The sequence below is a fragment of the Pollachius pollachius genome (assembly GCF_949987615.1).
Source record: "Pollachius pollachius genome assembly, chromosome: 7".
NCBI lineage: Eukaryota > Metazoa > Chordata > Actinopteri > Gadiformes > Gadidae > Pollachius > Pollachius pollachius.
In genome coordinates, this window is record NC_136940.1 from 19,874,073 (window position 1) to 19,892,796 (window position 18,724).

At 42.7% G+C, this 18,724-nt stretch overlaps 2 protein-coding genes across 2 annotated transcripts in view; one reads left to right on the forward strand and one right to left on the reverse strand.

Moving 5' to 3' along the window:
- Positions 1-4,221: 4,221 nt before the first annotated feature.
- On the reverse strand, positions 4,222-12,742 carry LOC307078720 (meprin A subunit beta-like; the record flags this gene model as incomplete). The annotated part of the gene is made up of 15 exons (XM_079740665.1): positions 4,222-4,550; positions 4,894-5,148; positions 5,736-5,909; positions 6,477-6,681; positions 7,289-7,545; positions 7,789-8,004; positions 8,638-8,784; positions 9,561-9,779; positions 10,490-10,668; positions 11,048-11,165; positions 11,348-11,426; positions 11,818-11,855; positions 11,961-12,011; positions 12,184-12,211; positions 12,695-12,742. Coding segments are annotated over 15 exons (2,016 nt in total). The 3' UTR covers positions 4,222-4,548.
- Positions 12,743-13,622: 880 nt separating this feature from the next.
- Positions 13,623-18,724, forward strand: part of trappc8 (trafficking protein particle complex subunit 8) — a 30,483-nt gene continuing 25,381 nt past the window's right edge. The window contains 3 exon segments of the mRNA XM_079739163.1: positions 13,623-13,942; positions 15,901-16,110; positions 17,607-17,690. Coding sequence (XP_079595289.1) covers positions 13,786-13,942; positions 15,901-16,110; positions 17,607-17,690 — 451 coding nt within the window. The 5' untranslated portion in view covers positions 13,623-13,785.

Here is an 18,724-nt window from a genome sequence, read left to right on the forward strand (position 1 = left end):
ATACACTCAGTGTGTAGTACCCGGGCGAGGATATAAGCTTGGTGGTAGGGGAGTTATTGGAGGCCTCGAAACAGGCATAAAAGTGGTTCAGAGCACCAGGCAAGGAGTGGTCGGTGGGGCATTGTGCATTCTTCTTGTTGTAATTGGTAACACGCTTAATGCCCTTCCACATGCTACGTGGGTCATTAGAGATTAAATGCTCTTGTATCTTAAAAGCAAAGTCAGATTTTGCTGTCTTTATGCCGGTTGTCAGGCTTCGCCGTGCATCCCTGAGTGCGACCGAGTCCCCGGACCTGAACGCTGTGTCTCGTGCTCTCAGCAGCGAATGCACCTCGGCATTCAGCCAGGGTTTTTGGTTAGGGATAATCCTGAGGGTTTTCCTGAAGGTGACGTCATCCATACACTTATTAATGTATGCCAGGACTGATGTTGTATATTCTTCCAGGTTCACATCATCATCCACCATTTCTGCCTCTTTAAACATCTGTTTAAACGTCTGTTCTTTCAAAACAGTCCTGGAGCATAGAGACCGCTCCACTTGGCCACACTGTGATGTCTTTCTCAGTGGCTTTCTTGCTCTTCAGCACAGGGTAGTATGCAGGGACCAGCATGATTGAGATGTGATCTGAAGAGCCAAGATTGGGGCGGGGGAAAGCCTGGTAAGTCCCACGTCTGTTGGTATACACTTTGTTGAGTGTATTGTTACCTCGGGTGGCGATGTTGACATGGTGTTGTAACGTTGGGAGTGTTTCCCTCAGACATACGTGATTGAAATCCCCTGCAACCACATACAACGCCTCAGGGTATTTGTTCTGCAGAGTTTTAATTGTGTCGTGCAGCTCTTCTAGAGCAGCATTGGCATTTGCGTGTGGCAGGACGTAGACGGCGATTATGAAAACAGCGGTGAATTCGCGAAGCAAGTAGTGTGGGCGGCATTTAATAACTAAATGTTCAACTGCTTCAGAGCAGTGGCTGCTAACTATTGAACAGTTTGTGCACCAACCTTTGTTTACGTAGATGCCAATTCCCCCTCCTCTCATCTTCCCTGACAGATTGCTTCTGTCGGAACGGAAGAAAATCCTCTCATCCAGCTGGAAAGTGGAGTCCGGCATGTTATCCTTTAGCCACGTTTCCACCAGCACCATAACACAGCAGTTCCTCAATTCCTCCTGGCCCAGACGCAGTCGCAACAGGTCCATCTTATTGTCCAGTGCACAAACATTTGACAGTAAGAGGGAAGGAATTGGTGGTCTGCGTGCTCCAGCTTTCATCATCAGACCAGCCCTCTTGCCCCGCACGCCACTTCCTCTTGCCTCCGCAGCCGTGCGATCCGTATTTCCATGCCGTTGTCCTTAGTATTTGCAGTCTCCCAAGTTCCGATTTTAGTTTTGGTGTAAGTGAAAGCGAAGCTGCTGCCTTCTTAAGTGCTAAAAGTTTGCCGTTACAATATCTAAGATTCTCACTGAGAGCTAGAGAAGCCGCTGCACTGACGGGCACCGCCATCATCATCATCCTGTCTCACTTTGGTGCCTTTGCAGCAAAGTTTAGTCTACCTGCAGCAATTTGTTTGCCGTTCAAATCATAGTGTCAAGAAAGGTACGTTCCACACGATGCGTCTGATGTGAATGAAGACATTGCCCTGCTGTGCCTCCATGTCTCGCCGACTGGGGACTCACATGTACATGTATTTGTCAAGCTTGGCGGCAAAGTGACGCGGCATCTGCCCGCAGCCGTAGTAGTTGCGGTCGTTCTCGGGGATGTGGTCCACGTCGTGGAACACCAGGCAGTCCCAGGCCAGGTCCTTCATGGCTTCCAGGAAGCTCACGTTGAACAGCATGGCCCGGTTGAAGGGATGGCTCCCCGTCTGGATGGGACACACACAGGGTGGTGGGTTCACGGAGCACCACCAGCAGGCTACGAGAGGATCCAACATGGCTGCTGTCTACTGACAGAAGGGGAGTTGTTTTCAACTCACAAGTGGACAGTTCAATAGATCAATTCCCCATTCCATTCCGTCACGTTATCACCAAGACCATGAACGCGCCTTTAAGCACTGTTCACGTTGCTTCCGAGCTTGTGAGTTGAGTTCTATATAAAGTGTAAGCTACACAAAGCCAGATGAGGATTCACGCCAAGCTGATGGCTTGAGTGTGTACAGTTAGTGCTGGGCGATAAATAGATTTTTAATCGCAATTCAAATGTATGGCTTAGGACGATGTTTACATATGGAAATCGATTTTAATCGAGTATTTACGTCAGAGCCACCACTTCCACTCCTCTGAGGTCCCGTAGTCATAGTAACGCCCCCTTCTCTTCAAAAAAATTAAATATCAACATGACAACAAAAAAGTGACGGATTCGTTGCCATAAAAAGCAACAAAACCCTGTCTCCTCATTCTTGAGAACTGTCTTCTCAGTCTTGTAGAAGTGGTTCGGGTTAAGAGATTGCCTAAAGTCTTTGGCAAACCAATTGCAACATCATAAACTGAGGCACCCAGCCGAAAAAGATTTATAGTCCTTTATAGTCTGCTTTAAAGAGGAAAGAGAACATCAGTTTCCTCTTAAAAGAGGAAACTGATATTATATTTTTGGGCCAAATAGGCGTAGCACAGCCTTATGCACAGTGCAGCGTTGTAATACGTCATCTGCACCTGCAGAGTTGGCCTCACTGAGGTTTAACACGGCAACCGAACAGCGTTCCGACCTACCTGTTCCACAGGTCGTCGTCCTTTCCTCCCCAACCTCTAGAATGCAATGGAGAAGCCAGTGACCTTGCGAAACTGCTCCACCGTGAGTCCACTTACGCCACCGAAGAACTCGCTATAAGGGATTCTGTGAAACAAAGCACACACAAAACGCAAAAAAAAATAATAATAAAATAAACAGAGTCAGAAAATACCTGGCTACTCTTTTTTTACCGTGGAGCTTGCAAATTTAACCTGAATGTTTAATTATGCCTTTTCCGGTTTCTCAAGTTGGCCGGATGTTTACTTTTCAGACGCAGTGATACACCTGAGACAACTGTAAAGAATGAAAGGCCGCAAGACCCTGGAAAGACATAGCACACCAAAATGGACTCAATGTCTACAAAACTAGATGGTTCAGTTTTAATCAAATCGAATTGATGTGAATTTGTATTGTATTGGATGTTGTGAAGAGAAGCTAGATAGTGCCATCAGCTACTTCATTTTCTCTGCATTACCAACTTGATGGATTGAGACGTTTGGAAGAGAGTCAAGAGGCTGAAGAGAAACACTAAGAACTGGGCCTCCTTTCATTCGCAGTGCGGTAGAAAAAAATGAGCTAGATAGCCCCCACCGCCCCCCAAAAACCAACAACTTTACCCTTTGTGATGTGATAAGGAGGACCAGAAATTTGTTTGCCGTTCAAGTCGTAATGTCAAGAAAGGTACATTCCACACGATGCGTCTGATGTGAATGAAGGCATTGGCCTGCTGTGCCTCCATGTCTCGCCGGCTGGGGACTCACATGTCAGTCCCTCCAGAAAAACGCGATTATGCGATCGCATAATTCAACGCATAATCAGCCAAAGTCTGCATATTCATGCGGGGGGCGCATTTTTTCAAATATGCCGCACTTTCAACGCATAAATTGCCAATTTCCACGCAAAATATGCGGGGCTTGCATGATTTCATAATCCCCGCATTTTCATTGCAAAACAGTCACATATATCTTAGCAGAAAGTTGAAAAATGTTGCGTTTACTTCACACAACAGCAGCCATTTCCCCTGTTGCCATGGTAACGTTATGAAGTGACGTAATTACGCGACGTGAACGTCATCGAAAAGCTGCATTTTTCTGAGGTTCCCGCAATTTCATCGCTTAAAATTGCATAAATATGCCGCATATTTCATCGCATTTTTTAAGAAAACGTGCCGCATAATCAAGGATTTTTGGCCGCAACAATCACAAAAAAAAGCCGCATTTTTCTGGAGGGACTGACATGTACATGTATTTGTCGAGCATGCAGGACGACAACCAGGTCATGGTGTCTGAGGGCGTGGTCTTCCTCATCTAATGGCAGACTCCTCCTCCTTCTGCCTCACAACGCTAGCACTTAAATCAAACTTTGACCCATTTAATTGCTTGATTTTTGATTAACGAAAATAAATTATTTCAGCAGGGAGACTGGTGTGTTTTTATTAAAGCATTTTTATTTATTCATTTAAATTGAGCGATTTCAGCATTGCAATAGCGTGGCACAAATATAATCTTATGCCACAGGATTCTATTGTATAGATATAGTTATATAGTAGATTATATCAAATAAGTAAGCGACTAGTGGAATGAAGGCAACACGAGTTATGTTATACTTTTATCTTTCAGGTCTTGCTTTAACAAAATCATGTTGTGGGTGATGGATAGGGTACAATTATTAACCCACAGCTTCAATGGCTTTATTCACCCGGATTTAATTGTGATTTGTAGACATTTTTAGTTTCTTTCATGCATAGCAATTCAGTAGACAGTCTTCTGGGTGTCCCACGGCTGGGTGATCAAAGAGACGGGTGGTGAATCCTTTAGGCCTTCCTGTTATGACAGATGCAAAGCATTGTTAATCCTTCCAACATTAAAGAGCCGAGGGAGAGGGGTCAAATCATTAAATATTTGGATTATACTTATGGTTTAACCGCTAATGTACTGCTGGCGAACACAAGTCAAAATGTATGATAACCCTTGTATTTCATTACCTGCATTTTTGTGATTTAAAGTGATGTTCCCTTTATTTCTATTTTTTAACTGTCTGGTTTTGCATTAGTAATAAAAAAAAGCGTTATATAATTAAAAGGCATTAAGGAAGTGAAATAGTGTTCTTGCAGTGCCACCTAGTGGTGGCTTCACATAACTGAAACGTCTCGGTGGTTAAACTCACACTGTTCCATAAATCCAGGCATGCCCTCTAAGATGACCGCTGTGTCAGTCTGCTGTGTCCTCATTCTCCTCCGCACGTACATGCTGGTAACCAAGGCAACCAACAGCAGCGACGCTGACACCGTCAGCGTGAGCGCCATCGCTAGGGTATTTTGGCCTTTGTTGGCCCCCAGGGGTACGTCCGGGGCCAGGGCCCTCGCCTTGGGGTGGGGTGCAGTGGGGGGTAGGGATTGAGGGAGCAACAACTGAGAAATATCTGTGAAGGAGGGACAACGGTTTATGGGGTCTCACAAATCAGGCTTGGATAATGCATTAAAAGTCTGAGAGACAAGCTCACATCTTGGTTAACGGGCCGTTTTGCTTTATAGATTTTTTTTTTGATTTTTTTTTTGATTTTGCTGGTGTTGCTTTGTAAGCTGTAAGCGTTTAATTGGCTAACAGCGAACACAAACTTTGCCAGAATCAATACATTATTCACCGTGGGGAGACAAGCTTCAACATGCTGTCAGGCACCAACATTCAAAGGAAAATTGTCTAAAGGTTTCAAATGAACATATGTCCCTTTAGAAATACACGTATAATAGTAAACTTGAAAACTTCATCCACTAATGCAAATGAGGGAGCAATCTAGGCAGGTACAGTCAACCAATCAAAAACTGATATTCTCACAGAGCATTTCACTCCCTTATAGCAGACGGATTGCTTTCCCTTTTCTAACAAATTACAATAAAATTCTTGCTCTTAAATCTTAACTGCAGCATAAACAGCATACACTGAATTAAAAAATAACCCAATATCCTCATAGAATCCTTCAATATCACATTCAACAGTAATGTCCCACACCTTGCAGACTCAGAAGGAAGTAGGCGTCGTCTCCTTTAATGTACTTCCTGCTGTGCAGTCGGCTGTGGGTGAGGAAGCTGCTCGTCCCAGTGCCAGGGCCGCGGTAGTAGCTCCCATCAGGGCCGCTCACCAGGGACCCAACCTTACTGGGCCGGTCCCAGAAGAACTTGAGACCTGTCAGAGGAAGGAAAGGAGACCTTACTTTCTTTCACTCTCCTTTATTCTCTTCTGCTCACTACCCAACTGCTGCCTTTCCAGAGCCCTAGTGATTGGTTGTTTTTAGGACGTTGTTTATTGCTTCTGGGTCAATGTAGATACCGTTATCTATTCTGCACACTCTACTCTCTCCAGTTGTTGCATGCATATGCTTGCATGTGCAGACACTTGATTTTGTGCTCAAATTTAAAAAGTTTGCTTTGATTGTTTAGAGTCTGCTAAATGATTGAACCTAAGGGAAACTGAACAACCACAATGGGATGAAAGGCATAGATGCACAAACATGACTGAACCTAAATGGAACTAAACTACTGGACTGGGTCAACAGTCAGACGCACATGCACGCAAACAGACACAAACAAAGTAATTGTCGTATCCTAATAGCAAAAGAAAATGATACGGATCTGTCCCTGAACTTTGATACACCAGGTTAGGATCCGTGACAAGAAGGTTTTCCACAAAGCACTGCAAACAGTGTTGACCTGTTCCACCAGCGACCTCCCTGGATTCGGCCGTTGGGCTTACCGTCCATCTTGTTTGGGTCAGTGGTGACCATGCGCTGCATGTTCATACGGGTCCTGACGTCCGACTGCTGGTCCATCAGAGACATGGTGGCCTGGTGCCAGGGACAAGGCCACTTCAGGCTGTCGTCGTTGGGGCCGGAGGTCAGGTGCAGGTAGAGTGCCATGGTGTCAGGACGGGTGTCGATTCCATTGAGGTACGAACCTACCTGCACAGCAGGGCAACACGCAGGATGAAACTACCACCCTCCTTTGTGGAGAACGTTTGCCCTAATAACTCTGGTATCTGTGACGACCGCATTCATGACTGAAACAGAGGAACTTTAACACCTGGTTGTTAACGTGGATATTCTAATGAATTCATATGCTTGTAAGTAGACTGATAGACTGGCATCAAAGTTCAAAGTTATGTAAATTGTGTGTTTGCCAACTTTTTTGTCTCATGTATCCACACAGCCCAAACAGTAGATCAACTTTTGTAAATGTATATTGTCATAATTCAGCGTCATGATTCAGATTGTAGTGGCTGAGGTGTTTAACAAGAAAGCAGTTGAGGCCTACTTTCTATCCATGGTCTAAATCTACCACTGTATTAATTGATAGCACTCCATTGCAGACAATAGGGTTAGTCTCTTCATAATTGACGGCAACAGTTGAGTTACTGTGGTATTGTGCCATATTGGCGAACATGAAGACTCAGAGAATAGTGTGAATATAAATAAAAATAGAGGCATTCAAAGCCTGAATATGAATATCAGTGTGCGGTTTATTCACTGGGGAGTGGAAATCAAGAGCAAGGTGTTGGTTAGGACTCACCTGGAAAGAATAGCCAGTCGGTGACAGGAAAGAGGGACTGTACACTTTGGTGCCTACTGGCGTGGTTGCCAGGAGACGGGTGATGTTGCGTATTTTCCACACATGCTGGGGGCATTGGCCGGTCCAAATGTTGACGTCATCAAGCGAGAGACCCCCCAACGTGGCAGACGCGCCTCCCTTCACCCCCTCGAACACCACTCTGGACTTTTTGGTGATGCTGAGTGTCACGTGATGCAGCTCCCATGATCCGCTTGAACCTTTGATATATTTGAGAGATAAACGGACATGGTCAACACGAACAACAATCAAAGAGATTTCTTTGTTCTTTTCACAAATAACACACAGATGGCAGCGAGACACATTCATTATTAATTAATTTATTGCATTTTAAAGCGCTCTATCTAGATTCCCTAAGTGCTCGCCATGGTGTGTGTGTGTGTGTGTGTGTGTGTGTGGGTGGGTGGGGGGGGTGGGTGGGGGGGGGGGGGGGTTGAACACACCTGCTATTGTCTCAAAAAGCGTCAATCGCCCTTCAGGGTTGAGTTCGTCATACTCCCGCAGCCAAATTTTGAGGGAATCGCTAGCGCCCCCGCTGCTGTAGAGGAAGAACTGCAGGCACTGGACCCCAGGCTTAGGATACAGGAACCGGCTCTCAAGAAATCCACTGTCCCCAGCGGACCCAGATGCAGTGCTGAAATGCATGAAGTAGCCCTTTCCTGTGGGCAACAGTGTCCATTACTGCACATTAAGTGTATAAAGTCACAATACATTATGAAGTCTACAGTATTTCTCCCTAAATCTATAATCATTCAAATGTTCAATACATTCGGTGACAAGATGACAGACATTTGTTTCCAAGATAATGTGTATCGCGATAAAGTTAAATTCAATAGTAGTTTTTTGACTTATTGTACCGGTCGGACAGTATTGTAAACAGTATTGACCTGCCCTACTTCAAGTATTTGCAACTGCAAACTGTTAGCTGTATGTTGCTGGGGATTATCCTGTACTTTGATCTCCCTTCGTGTTGGTAGCATATCACTTTCAAAACAACAACACTTAGGCCTATATGACCCAATACATTTATGGCCGGATAAGCTGATGAGTTGTGATTGGGATCTATTTTATAAAACTAGGTGGTTGAATAACTCAGAAATACAAAACTAGATATATTGTGCATTCCAGAATTGGCCAAACTGTATTTCGTTAACAATCAAATATCGAAAGAAGTAAATGAAACATTGTTAATTCCTATTTTGAAGCAATTATATATCTGAAAGTAAAACCAAAATAATGACTTGAATAACAGTGCTATGACCAACAAGTATAGGTATACAAGTTATCGCTACCTTTGCATTGTCCCAGTGAGGAGAAGTCTGTTTGAGGTCCTGCACTCACAGCCATACGCTGTTCCCACTTGTTGTTCCGACCCTGGATCATCCCACAGATGTTCAGCTCCTCAAAGTCGCAGCTCTCCACAAAGGTGGAAGAGGTGGCTGTGGAAGGGATTCGTGTGATGGGTTAGTAATGGTGGATGCTGTTCTGCTAAAAAGACAGATGAGTGCCATATGCTAAAAACAGTCTGTCTCTAGGAAAAAAAAAGGGAAGCTTTTTATCTGAATCAGGGGGATGGCAATCATACAAAACACATTTGGCATGAACTTACCTTTGCCTTATTGGCTAGGAAGGTGTATTTATCTGTTTTTTGTTTGAGGTACACAACTATTAAACATGAATGTAATAAAATAATAACAACAAAAATGTATAACTCAATTGATAACAAATTAGTTAACAGCTGTAAATGCTGTTTGGACTTTGACCATTTTAATATCTGCTTGGTTAAGCCTTTGTAATGCCAAACATCACTCTGGGGAATTAATTTATTGTAATTGATAAAACATATAAGTGAAGATAGCAGATATTAGTATCATTTGGTACAGTACTGCATTCGGCTTTTAGAACAACAAAAACATTTTATAGATATATAGTAGATATAAATTGGTACTCAGTTAGGTCAAGTCCTATCACTTGAGCCCATGCATAATTCAGCATGCAATCACCACTGTTTAATGGTTTCCAGTTGTTTCATTTACAGTATGTGCGTCAAAGCACCAGCAGTGGTCAGCAATGTGTTATCTCCATTAGCCCATTCTACCACCCTTGCCCTGGTATAAAACAAGCAGACCCATGATTAGCGTCATGATGAGCGACACCTGTGTGTGCTCTGATGACGCCTCTGTACATAGGGGTCTATTGGTATAACTTAACTCACTGCAGTCGTAGAGGCGGTTCAGCTTGAGGAGGTCGCTGTCGCTGAACTCCATCCGTTGGCCGACCACGTCCATGAACTCTGGGATCTTGGTGACGATGGTCGGCTCCGAGGCAATGTTGAATGACGTCTTGCTGTAGTGCATCACTGAGCCGTAGTCATAGGGCACGCCTAGGGAGCTGGACACCTTGTCGTTGTACTTGTTGAAGTTGTGATCCTTGCCTGTGTTTGAACACGTAGAGTTTGCATGTTGGGGATGGAGAAGTTAGAATATAATACAATAGAACATGTCTTTATTTGTTCCAAGGCGGATTTGCCCTTCACATGCAGAGGGGCGGGCAAAACAAACTATTTTCTAACTAAAACCAGGCCCGGCGCTATATAATATGACGCCCTAGGCGAGTGTTCCGAGCGCGGAACACTCGCCTAGGGCGGGGGTGCTTCAGCGAGCTTCAGTGATGGTTTCAATAACAATTCAATAGCTGTTCCCCCCATTCTCCGTTCCACTTCGAAACGTGTTTTGAAAGGATGTTTTACTTCGCTTGTTTCATTACAATTAATTAATTAAGGCCGCCACCAGGGGGCGCCCCCAACGCATTTGCCGCCCTAGGCGACCGCCTAGTTCGCATATGCCAAGCGCCGGTGTTACACCGAATTCTGCGACCCACCGAAAAGTGTGACCCCAGGAGGCGACCCCACCGGCCCTGCATACACCCATCATATATCATACCTGAATATATACGATATACCTATCTATCACCACCAGGTATCACAATGATACACACATTTTTGCAATTGTAATGTAAAAATATATTAAATATATAAATACTGTGTGTAAATACTGACTATATAATGTATGGGTCAGGTTGTTAGAGAATTAGTTTGTAAGAGAGAGACATTGGCCGTCTTCACCACTGCCACCGACACCATACCCGGCTCAATCTGATCCCACATGATGTTGACGTAGTCGTCGCGGTCCGCCCGGGACTGCTCGTGCCAGAAGCCCAGCGCGTGCAGGAACTCGTGCTCCACGGTGCCCAGGCGGTCGCAGTTACTTCCAATGGACAGCCTCTGCTTCCCCTCGCGCCGGTTCCCCACGGAGGAGAAGCAACTGTCCACAGACCACAGACAACAGGGAAAGTTTCTTCAAGCTGTCAATGTCAATGTCTATGTTTCATCATGTCATTGCACTTCTTCATTAATTTGTGGTCTCGGCTATTGATTATGATGAAAAGCTATGATGTGATATTATCACTAATAATTATCCCAAAATTATGTTGAAGCATAATTTAATGCACCTCAGTTGGATTTTTTTTGTGAGGATTATTAAGTTATTGACAGACATGGAGATGTATTTGAATAAAGGCTATATAATATTAAATTCAATCATAATAATAACAGTTTAGAACTTTGAGGTCTGCCTCAAGCCTGTCATGTATATGAAAGTATATAACAAGATAGAGGTGCATAATATGCAGATTTTTTCTCACCCGCTGCCCTTGAACACAGAGATGTAGTTCTCCTCCCCTTTCCATGGTGTGAAGTCAATGCATGTCTTCAGTCTGTACTGCTCAAAGGCCTTCAGAATCACCCCTTTGGCATTCATCTCTACAGGTACCATGGATAGGAATGTACCAGGACACACACACATACACACACACACACACACACACACACACACACACACACACACACACACACACACACAAATTTGGTCCATTTGGTTTATGCACTTTCTAAATTTCAATATTCTGATGCTTTTGAGGTTCCATATGAGAGCATCAACTCACCAACACTTTCTTCTATATAGTAAGGAATGGTTTTCGGCCAACGGTACTGGTCTCCGATGATGGAGTTTCTCTCGTCAATCTTATTGGAATGAAGAATGGGACGGGTTAACATTTAGAGAGCCATGATACCTTTGAGGACCTGTATTTAATGTTGGTTTGCTGCTAGTTCCTAACTCTGTTCCTAAATCTAACTCTGTGTGAACTTACTTTACAATTAAACAATGTTTTCAAAAAAACTGGCACAGGTTGTTTCTGATTTACCATAAAACATTGCTGCGTTAGATGTTAGCCTTTTGATTTTGATGTGAGATCTCATTAGCACACATTTACAATCATCTGAATCACAGCTTAAGTTTAAACACAGTCAAGAAGGCTCTTCATAATATGACTTTAGTGAAACAGTGACGGAAGCCTGGAGGATAAAACTTCAACTTGATCAGGTAAAGGCATCTCAGGAAACACTAACTCACCTCGACATTTTCAATATCACCCTCCAACAAGTCAAGTCCTGCCATAACAAAGTGTTGTTTTATTTATATCCACAAAGAGGTATGATCAGAATATTGATGTAAATGTATAGTCAGAGCATAGAAACCAAGAGAAATATACAAACCCGTATTGACATCCAAGATATCCCAGTCCTGGCCCTCATCCACATCAATTTCTACGGAATAGAATAGATATATGTTTACTAAAATGCACAAGTAGAAATAGCAGAGCACTTTGAGAGACTTTTAGAAACACGTATTCACTCATACTAATAATTACTTGAGTTCAAGTAATCTTTCAGTGAAACAGTGAAACTCTTGAAAGTAATGGCATAGTGAATCACTTACCTGTTTCTCCCGACAGTTTGGCCACCGTCTGTAGAAAAATGTTATTAGAATGCATTTATTCCAGCTCCACTCTTCAGATGCCTTGCAAGACTTAGGCTGACCTTGCTTGCGAGGGTACTCTAACTCTATTCTATTGTAACTCCCTTTTCATTCATGCTATAGGGATATGATTGTGTTCACTTGCTCACAATTGCAGAGTAGAATAAAGAACTTAGTTTAGTTTTGGGAGTACCATTGACTGATGAATAAAAGAGTGCGTTTGAATTTTGGTTTGGCAAGAGTGCCGCAACCTACAGATGCACAATTATGATAACCTATAGTTTCGGCATTCGTCAATTCATTGTTTTATCATGCTTAATAGTGCAATTTAAATACCACTCTCATTGTGCATATTTTCCTACCTAAAATGGAAACACAGTAATTTACTTGTGTACCAACTACACAGCTAAAACCACATTCTAGTTTAATTAATAAGAAAATCCATGTCACAAAAGTGCATCCATATACTCACTCGGTACCAGGTCAGTGCAACGACCAGGATTAGCCTTCTGGAAAGCATGGCTCAAATTGAACTAGCCAGAGCGAGAGAGCAAAGACTACCTCTCAATCCTCTCTGAAGATGCTCTATAACAGCTGAAGCTTGCTGCAGTTGCTTGTGTTCTTTAAAATGTGTTCTTTGAACTGGTATTTTTATGGCTTAGTTGGATAAAGGTTTACAGAGCCAAGTTATTCATCTACTTTATTAGTGTTGCTTATGTTATGGCATGATTAATCACCTATTTATCCAAGTTTTCCATTGTGTCAGATACAGAGATATCCTTGAATAAGACACCCGACCGAGGACCCAAACTATCAATCAAAGTGGTACCTTTAATTTATTTTTGTTATTTTTTATCAACTGAAAAAGTAGGGTACGTAGGCTAATATATTTTCTTGGACAACATTAAAAAATTCCACACCTGCAATGTTACTGCAAAATATGATATGATATATTACAATGTGGAGTAAATCTACGAAAGGCAACAGAATATTGGGATATTGGCCAAAACCGATACCGTTTGATCCACCTCAGTGATTAAAGGAGTTAAAAAAAGTATACCACTTTATTGATGTTCCTAATTGAAAACGCTGAATACTACTCCGGTACAAATAACGGGCGCTCCATCAAGTTTAAACGTAAGTATACCTATATGATATATGGAGCTATGTGCGAAAGGTTTAATCGATAAAAACAGGACCGATCAAGAAAGACAAGTGACACAGGTTTTACACTGAACTAAAAACACAAAGTGGTACTATTTAACGTTTAGTTTAACGTTTATTGTAACATATGTTGTGTACAAGCGTAAAAAAAAACAAAAAACGTCCACGTCCCATCCAGTGAGTTTCTGCACGGTGGCATCACACCGGCATCACGTGACTCTCTTCTGGTCGCACTCAGGAAGCAGCGCAGAAGATCAGCAGGCTACGGGAGGATCCAACATGGCTGCTGTCTACTGACAGAAGGGGAGTTGTTTTCAACTCACAAGTGGACAGTTCTACAGATAAACCCGAATCAAGACAATTATAGATATTCCTTAGGTGTTCCAAACCTGGTCTGCCATGGCCCAGTGCGTTCAGTCCGTGCAGGAGTTCATCCAGGACTCGTTTGTCCCGATGGTAGCCGTTCTATGCAGCGAAGATGCGGAGAAAGTGACTCGCAAAAACAACCTGAATTTCGCCGAGCTGCTCAGGCCCTTCTGCCGTCTGACATCCGAGGGTGAGTGATGCCTGACCACCTATCTCCGTGTGTATGCATCCAGAGAGGTGTCACACGCCCGACACTCTGGTTAATCCTGTTATTGAGTCTGGGTTTTGGCTATCTTAAGCTAGCTAGTTCCTCAGCATTGAGTTAGCTTGCAGCCAACATGCTAGGCTAGTAGTCACTACTAGAATGTGAAGCTATTGCTGTCAGTCACAGTGAAACAGGGAGGCGAGGCTGAACCAGGTGGATTCAGGGCCATTCTTGAACCTTCCTATCCATCAACTGTAATGCGAGACGAACGGTTCACACCTAAGCCGCGAGCCTTCATCTCACGACGGCTGTCCTGTTGAACATTAGCCAGCTCCTCCGCTAACACCCTGCTCCAGTAAGGATGGCTAACGAGACGGCTAGTCAGCTAGTGGACATCTCTGTCAGGCCCTGTCCTTCCACTTAGGGCTTGTGACGGAGACTATCCCCAGCTAGTTCAGCTCAGTGTGCTGGAGATGTGGTCAATGATTGTTTGCTAGGTCTTTTACCCTGCTGCTTGGTCTGTCATTTTTCAGAAATAGTCTCCGTTCACTTCTTCATATAGACAGAAATTTCTTTGGAAGGAGCAGTTCCTCTTTTTTTTTTTGCTGAAGGCTATTCAAAGGAACAACCATATGAAATACGCTCTAGGTGAAATTGATATGCATTCACTACACACTAGTTCTTGGCACAAAGTCATTATTCTTGTTTACTTATTATTCATAATGATGAGTCCAACATGGGGCTAATTTCATAATAACACGAAATGTCATTATGTAAGGTATGCATTTGGTTGGCTATATTATGTCGTTAGGTAAGGTATTTTATAAGCAAAAGACGAGAATAGAATAGTGTTCACAATGTCTACGAGACACTAAAAGCAAGATACCTTAGTAGTATGTTGCTTCTGGTATCTTAAACAATGTGAATAATATTATGCACTTTGATTGAATAGTGTATCTGCATTACAGACTACAAGACTAAAGTCTTAGAAAATGGCCTGTTCTTCTCATCTTGGGATAAGATGACTTGTGCCACAAACATACATGTTCCAAGTGAACTGCTCAATTTCTGTGCCAATATGCTCATTATCTAAACTAAATGATCACAATCCCACACGTGTTTACGTGGAAGGGACATTTGAATGGCTATTAGAAACTTGAGCCTTCCCTGGACAAAGAAAACTCGAGTCACCACAGACCACTAATCAGGATTAAGACTGAAGGACTGCTACCTAAAGTAAAACACATGTTTTCAATGGAATCCAAAGTATGTTTCTTAATATCTTATCACTAGTACTCAATAACCCTGTAGTAATTATTCGATCAAGACATCTTTTTGATATATTTTTAAAGATCATCATTTATCATTAATTTAAAGAGAAACACAAATGAATGCCTAATTTAAATTGAGGTTGGCAAAAAGTTCCACGTGGTAATAATGATCATGTATTTACCATATCGCTTATTCTTGATACATGTTTTGATACACTCATATCGGCGTCTAATTCTTATTAGCTTGAGGAAATCCTGGCAATTGTTTATGAACAATGCAGAGACTTACATGTGGGCCCGTACAATGCAGAACATTATCCAAGTCACACCTCTGTGAGTTAACAAAACTACATTTGTCATTTGTTTTTAGTGATTCCATACAACAATGCTGCTCGGAACTAAGTTAATTATTATCAGCAACTTGTTATTTTCACTTACTTTTATTTAATATTATTTTATTGTATTACTACTTCGTACCTGTTGAGGAGAGCTTGGAACACTCACATTTCATTGCCAGCAACGACTGCTACTGCATGTTTGTGCATTTGAATTAATAAAGATCTTGAACTTGAACTTTTTGCCCTTTCTTCAAACCAGTTAATTATATAACCTTTTTCTGGTGTGTTAATTGTTACAATTCTGCTTGTTATCTCCCCCCCTCCCTCCCTCCAGGCCACATACGTGACCCCAATAATCAGGTGCAGCCAGTGAAGAACCTGCGCATCAGCGTGAACAACGTGTGCACGCGGCCCGCGCCAGCCACCGGTTCCCTTAGCCCCGCCCAGCGCCGGCTCCTCGGCGAAGTGGTATCGTCCATCCAGCCACCAGAGGGGGTCACTGCAAACATCATCACAGCTGGAGACCATGACCTCAGCTTTAACGGTGAGTAAAGGGTGGACCCCGGTGGTGATCTGTATGCATATTTGCGAGCATGAGTCAAAACGCGTTGTCAACAGATCCCTGGCGGTGTGAGGTGTTCATCGAAACGCTCTTTAGCACAGAGGGGTTTATCGAAATAATTGACTTTTTAGTATTCAGACATTCAGTCCATTTCAGGGTCGTTTGACATTCATCCCAAAAGGAAATGGAAGTCTCACAAATTTCTCCATTTATATTTTGCTATTCTGTACTTTCTGTATGGATGTCTGTCTTATTTCCAGTAGGGGGTAATAGAGAGTCTTTTGACTCATTAAAAGGAATTTGACTTGAATGTTATTTATCCGTACGGCATGCACTTCTAAGCTTTGATGGTTCTTTACAAACCCGTATTAGGGGTTAATTAAAAATCAAATACCAGGACCCTAAGTAAAGTAGTAAATTCAGAAAGGGATTCATGAATGATGCAAACAGTTTTGCGAATTAGGAGAGGGTTGAATATCTTGTTTGTAGAGAGTATTGCTGAACTAGACGTCTTTTATCTATTCAAATATAAATATAAATCTATTGCAAGAAGTTATATCCGTATGCTGTCTACAAAATCCAGCGCTGCAATTTTCCAAAACTTGTAGTGTTCTATATTGTATAGGAGCTCAATTCGTATAGGACCAAAACAAACTGATAAAATGTGTTTTTTATTATTATTCCTTATTATCTCTACATTTTACAAGGGAATGCTTTTGTTAATGTTTTTCACTCAAAATGCATCCTTAATGCAACGTTTTTTTTATGACTAGGTTAGGCTAGGCTAGGTTACTGACCCAACCACTCATCTGCAAACAGCGTCAGAGAGAATAAGCTGGTTTCTATAGATAACCTTCCAGCATTTACAGAATATAAACCACTCACTGAGTCCTTCAGGTTCCTCACTTTTCCTCATCACATACTGACGGCTCTCTTTCTCCCTTCTTGTTCCTTTTTAATACACATCTCTGGATGCACCTGCGGTAAGAGACATTTTCCCACACACCGAACCCAGTAGAAACCATCATACCATGCAGTCGAAGTGCTGATCAGAGTGTGAAGCAGTCACACACACACACACACACACACACACACACACACACACACACACACACACACACACACACACACACACACACACACACACAGAGCACTGTGGAAATTAGCTGCACTCACTGGGTCCAGTATTCCTAAGGGCAAACATAGCGCTAGCGTGTTCTCTACGTTGTGTGTGGTCAAACACGGGCCTCCAACATGTCTCCTCCTTCCCCTCTAGAATTGACCTCCCTCCTGGAATCTCATAACACCTTCCTCATGGAAAATGCAATTTAATAATTTTTCCTCACTAAATTCTATGCTATAACGTATTAACTGACAGGAATGGGACTGTCGCTAATGCTAACAGGCCCTGTGTCTCTTGTCTCTCTCTCTCTCGCTCTTGCTCTCTCTCGCTCTCTCCCCCCTCTTCCACCTATCAGATCGCTCTCTTAAAGCGAGCGCCCCATGGTACAGTGCCTGGAGACAGACACTCTCAGAACTCTCCAGCTCCCAGCACTACACAGGTACCCTTGTCTCACAACCGCTGCTGGGGATGGTGGTGGTGGTAGTAGTAGTGACTAGAATAGTGTACGATTCTCCCTTCCTTTGACTCTAGTAGCTGAGAAATTGTTCCGCCTCCTTCTCTATGAGCATTTACACTGGACTAGACACTCGCCTGCATTACACAGTGTCAAGATTAGACATCCGTATGAAAGGAAAATATTAACTTCAAAGACCATGGTCTTCTGTAGACATTGGTGAAGGTGTGTCTAATGTGTAGTTACTCTTTAACTTCCTCTCAATTTCTCCAGCTGTACATGGGTGTAGGCTGTAGCATTGTGCCTCACAAATACTGGTTTTGGATATTAGCATCATACATGAGGGTACTGCAGGAAACTCTGTTATATTCCAGGTATTTTAAATAAATCTAAATCTAAATCCATTGTGTTCAGTCAAATCAAGTAATCGATGAGATTGAAATACTGTGTTGTTAGTCCTGGACCATGAATTTATGCCAGTGAAGTGTTCTCTCCTTATCACATACCAATCATCCTTATCACTTACCAATCACCCTTTCTGTATTATTTTGAGTGGCCCAATACTGGTAGGAGTATACCATTCCTCCTTGCACAGTATTTATTCCATCCTCCAAGCTACACCCATGTCTCTCTGCAGGCCTTGCCCACATACAATAAGGCTCTTCCTTCCAGGCGTAGACCTCTGATGTGGGCCTTGCTTCCTTTTTGATCTTCCAACATTTTGTTATCTTTCTTAATTAGGTTCTGGGGCTGCCTTCAAACTAGAATCAGGATTAAATATGGATCTAATAAAAACGTGCTTGGGGCTGTATTTCAGTGTGTTTTAATTGTTTCATCATACCTGTACGTGACACACTACTTATGTTCTGTTTGGCTATAGGGGACATTTTAAATTGGTGCTGTAGTTGGCCTTGTTTCGAATCTGTTGGACATGTCTGTCTGTTTTAAGGCGGAATACGGACCAGAGATCCATTGCTTTATGTATTTTTTGTAATGATAAGTGTAAATGCAGTTCTTAA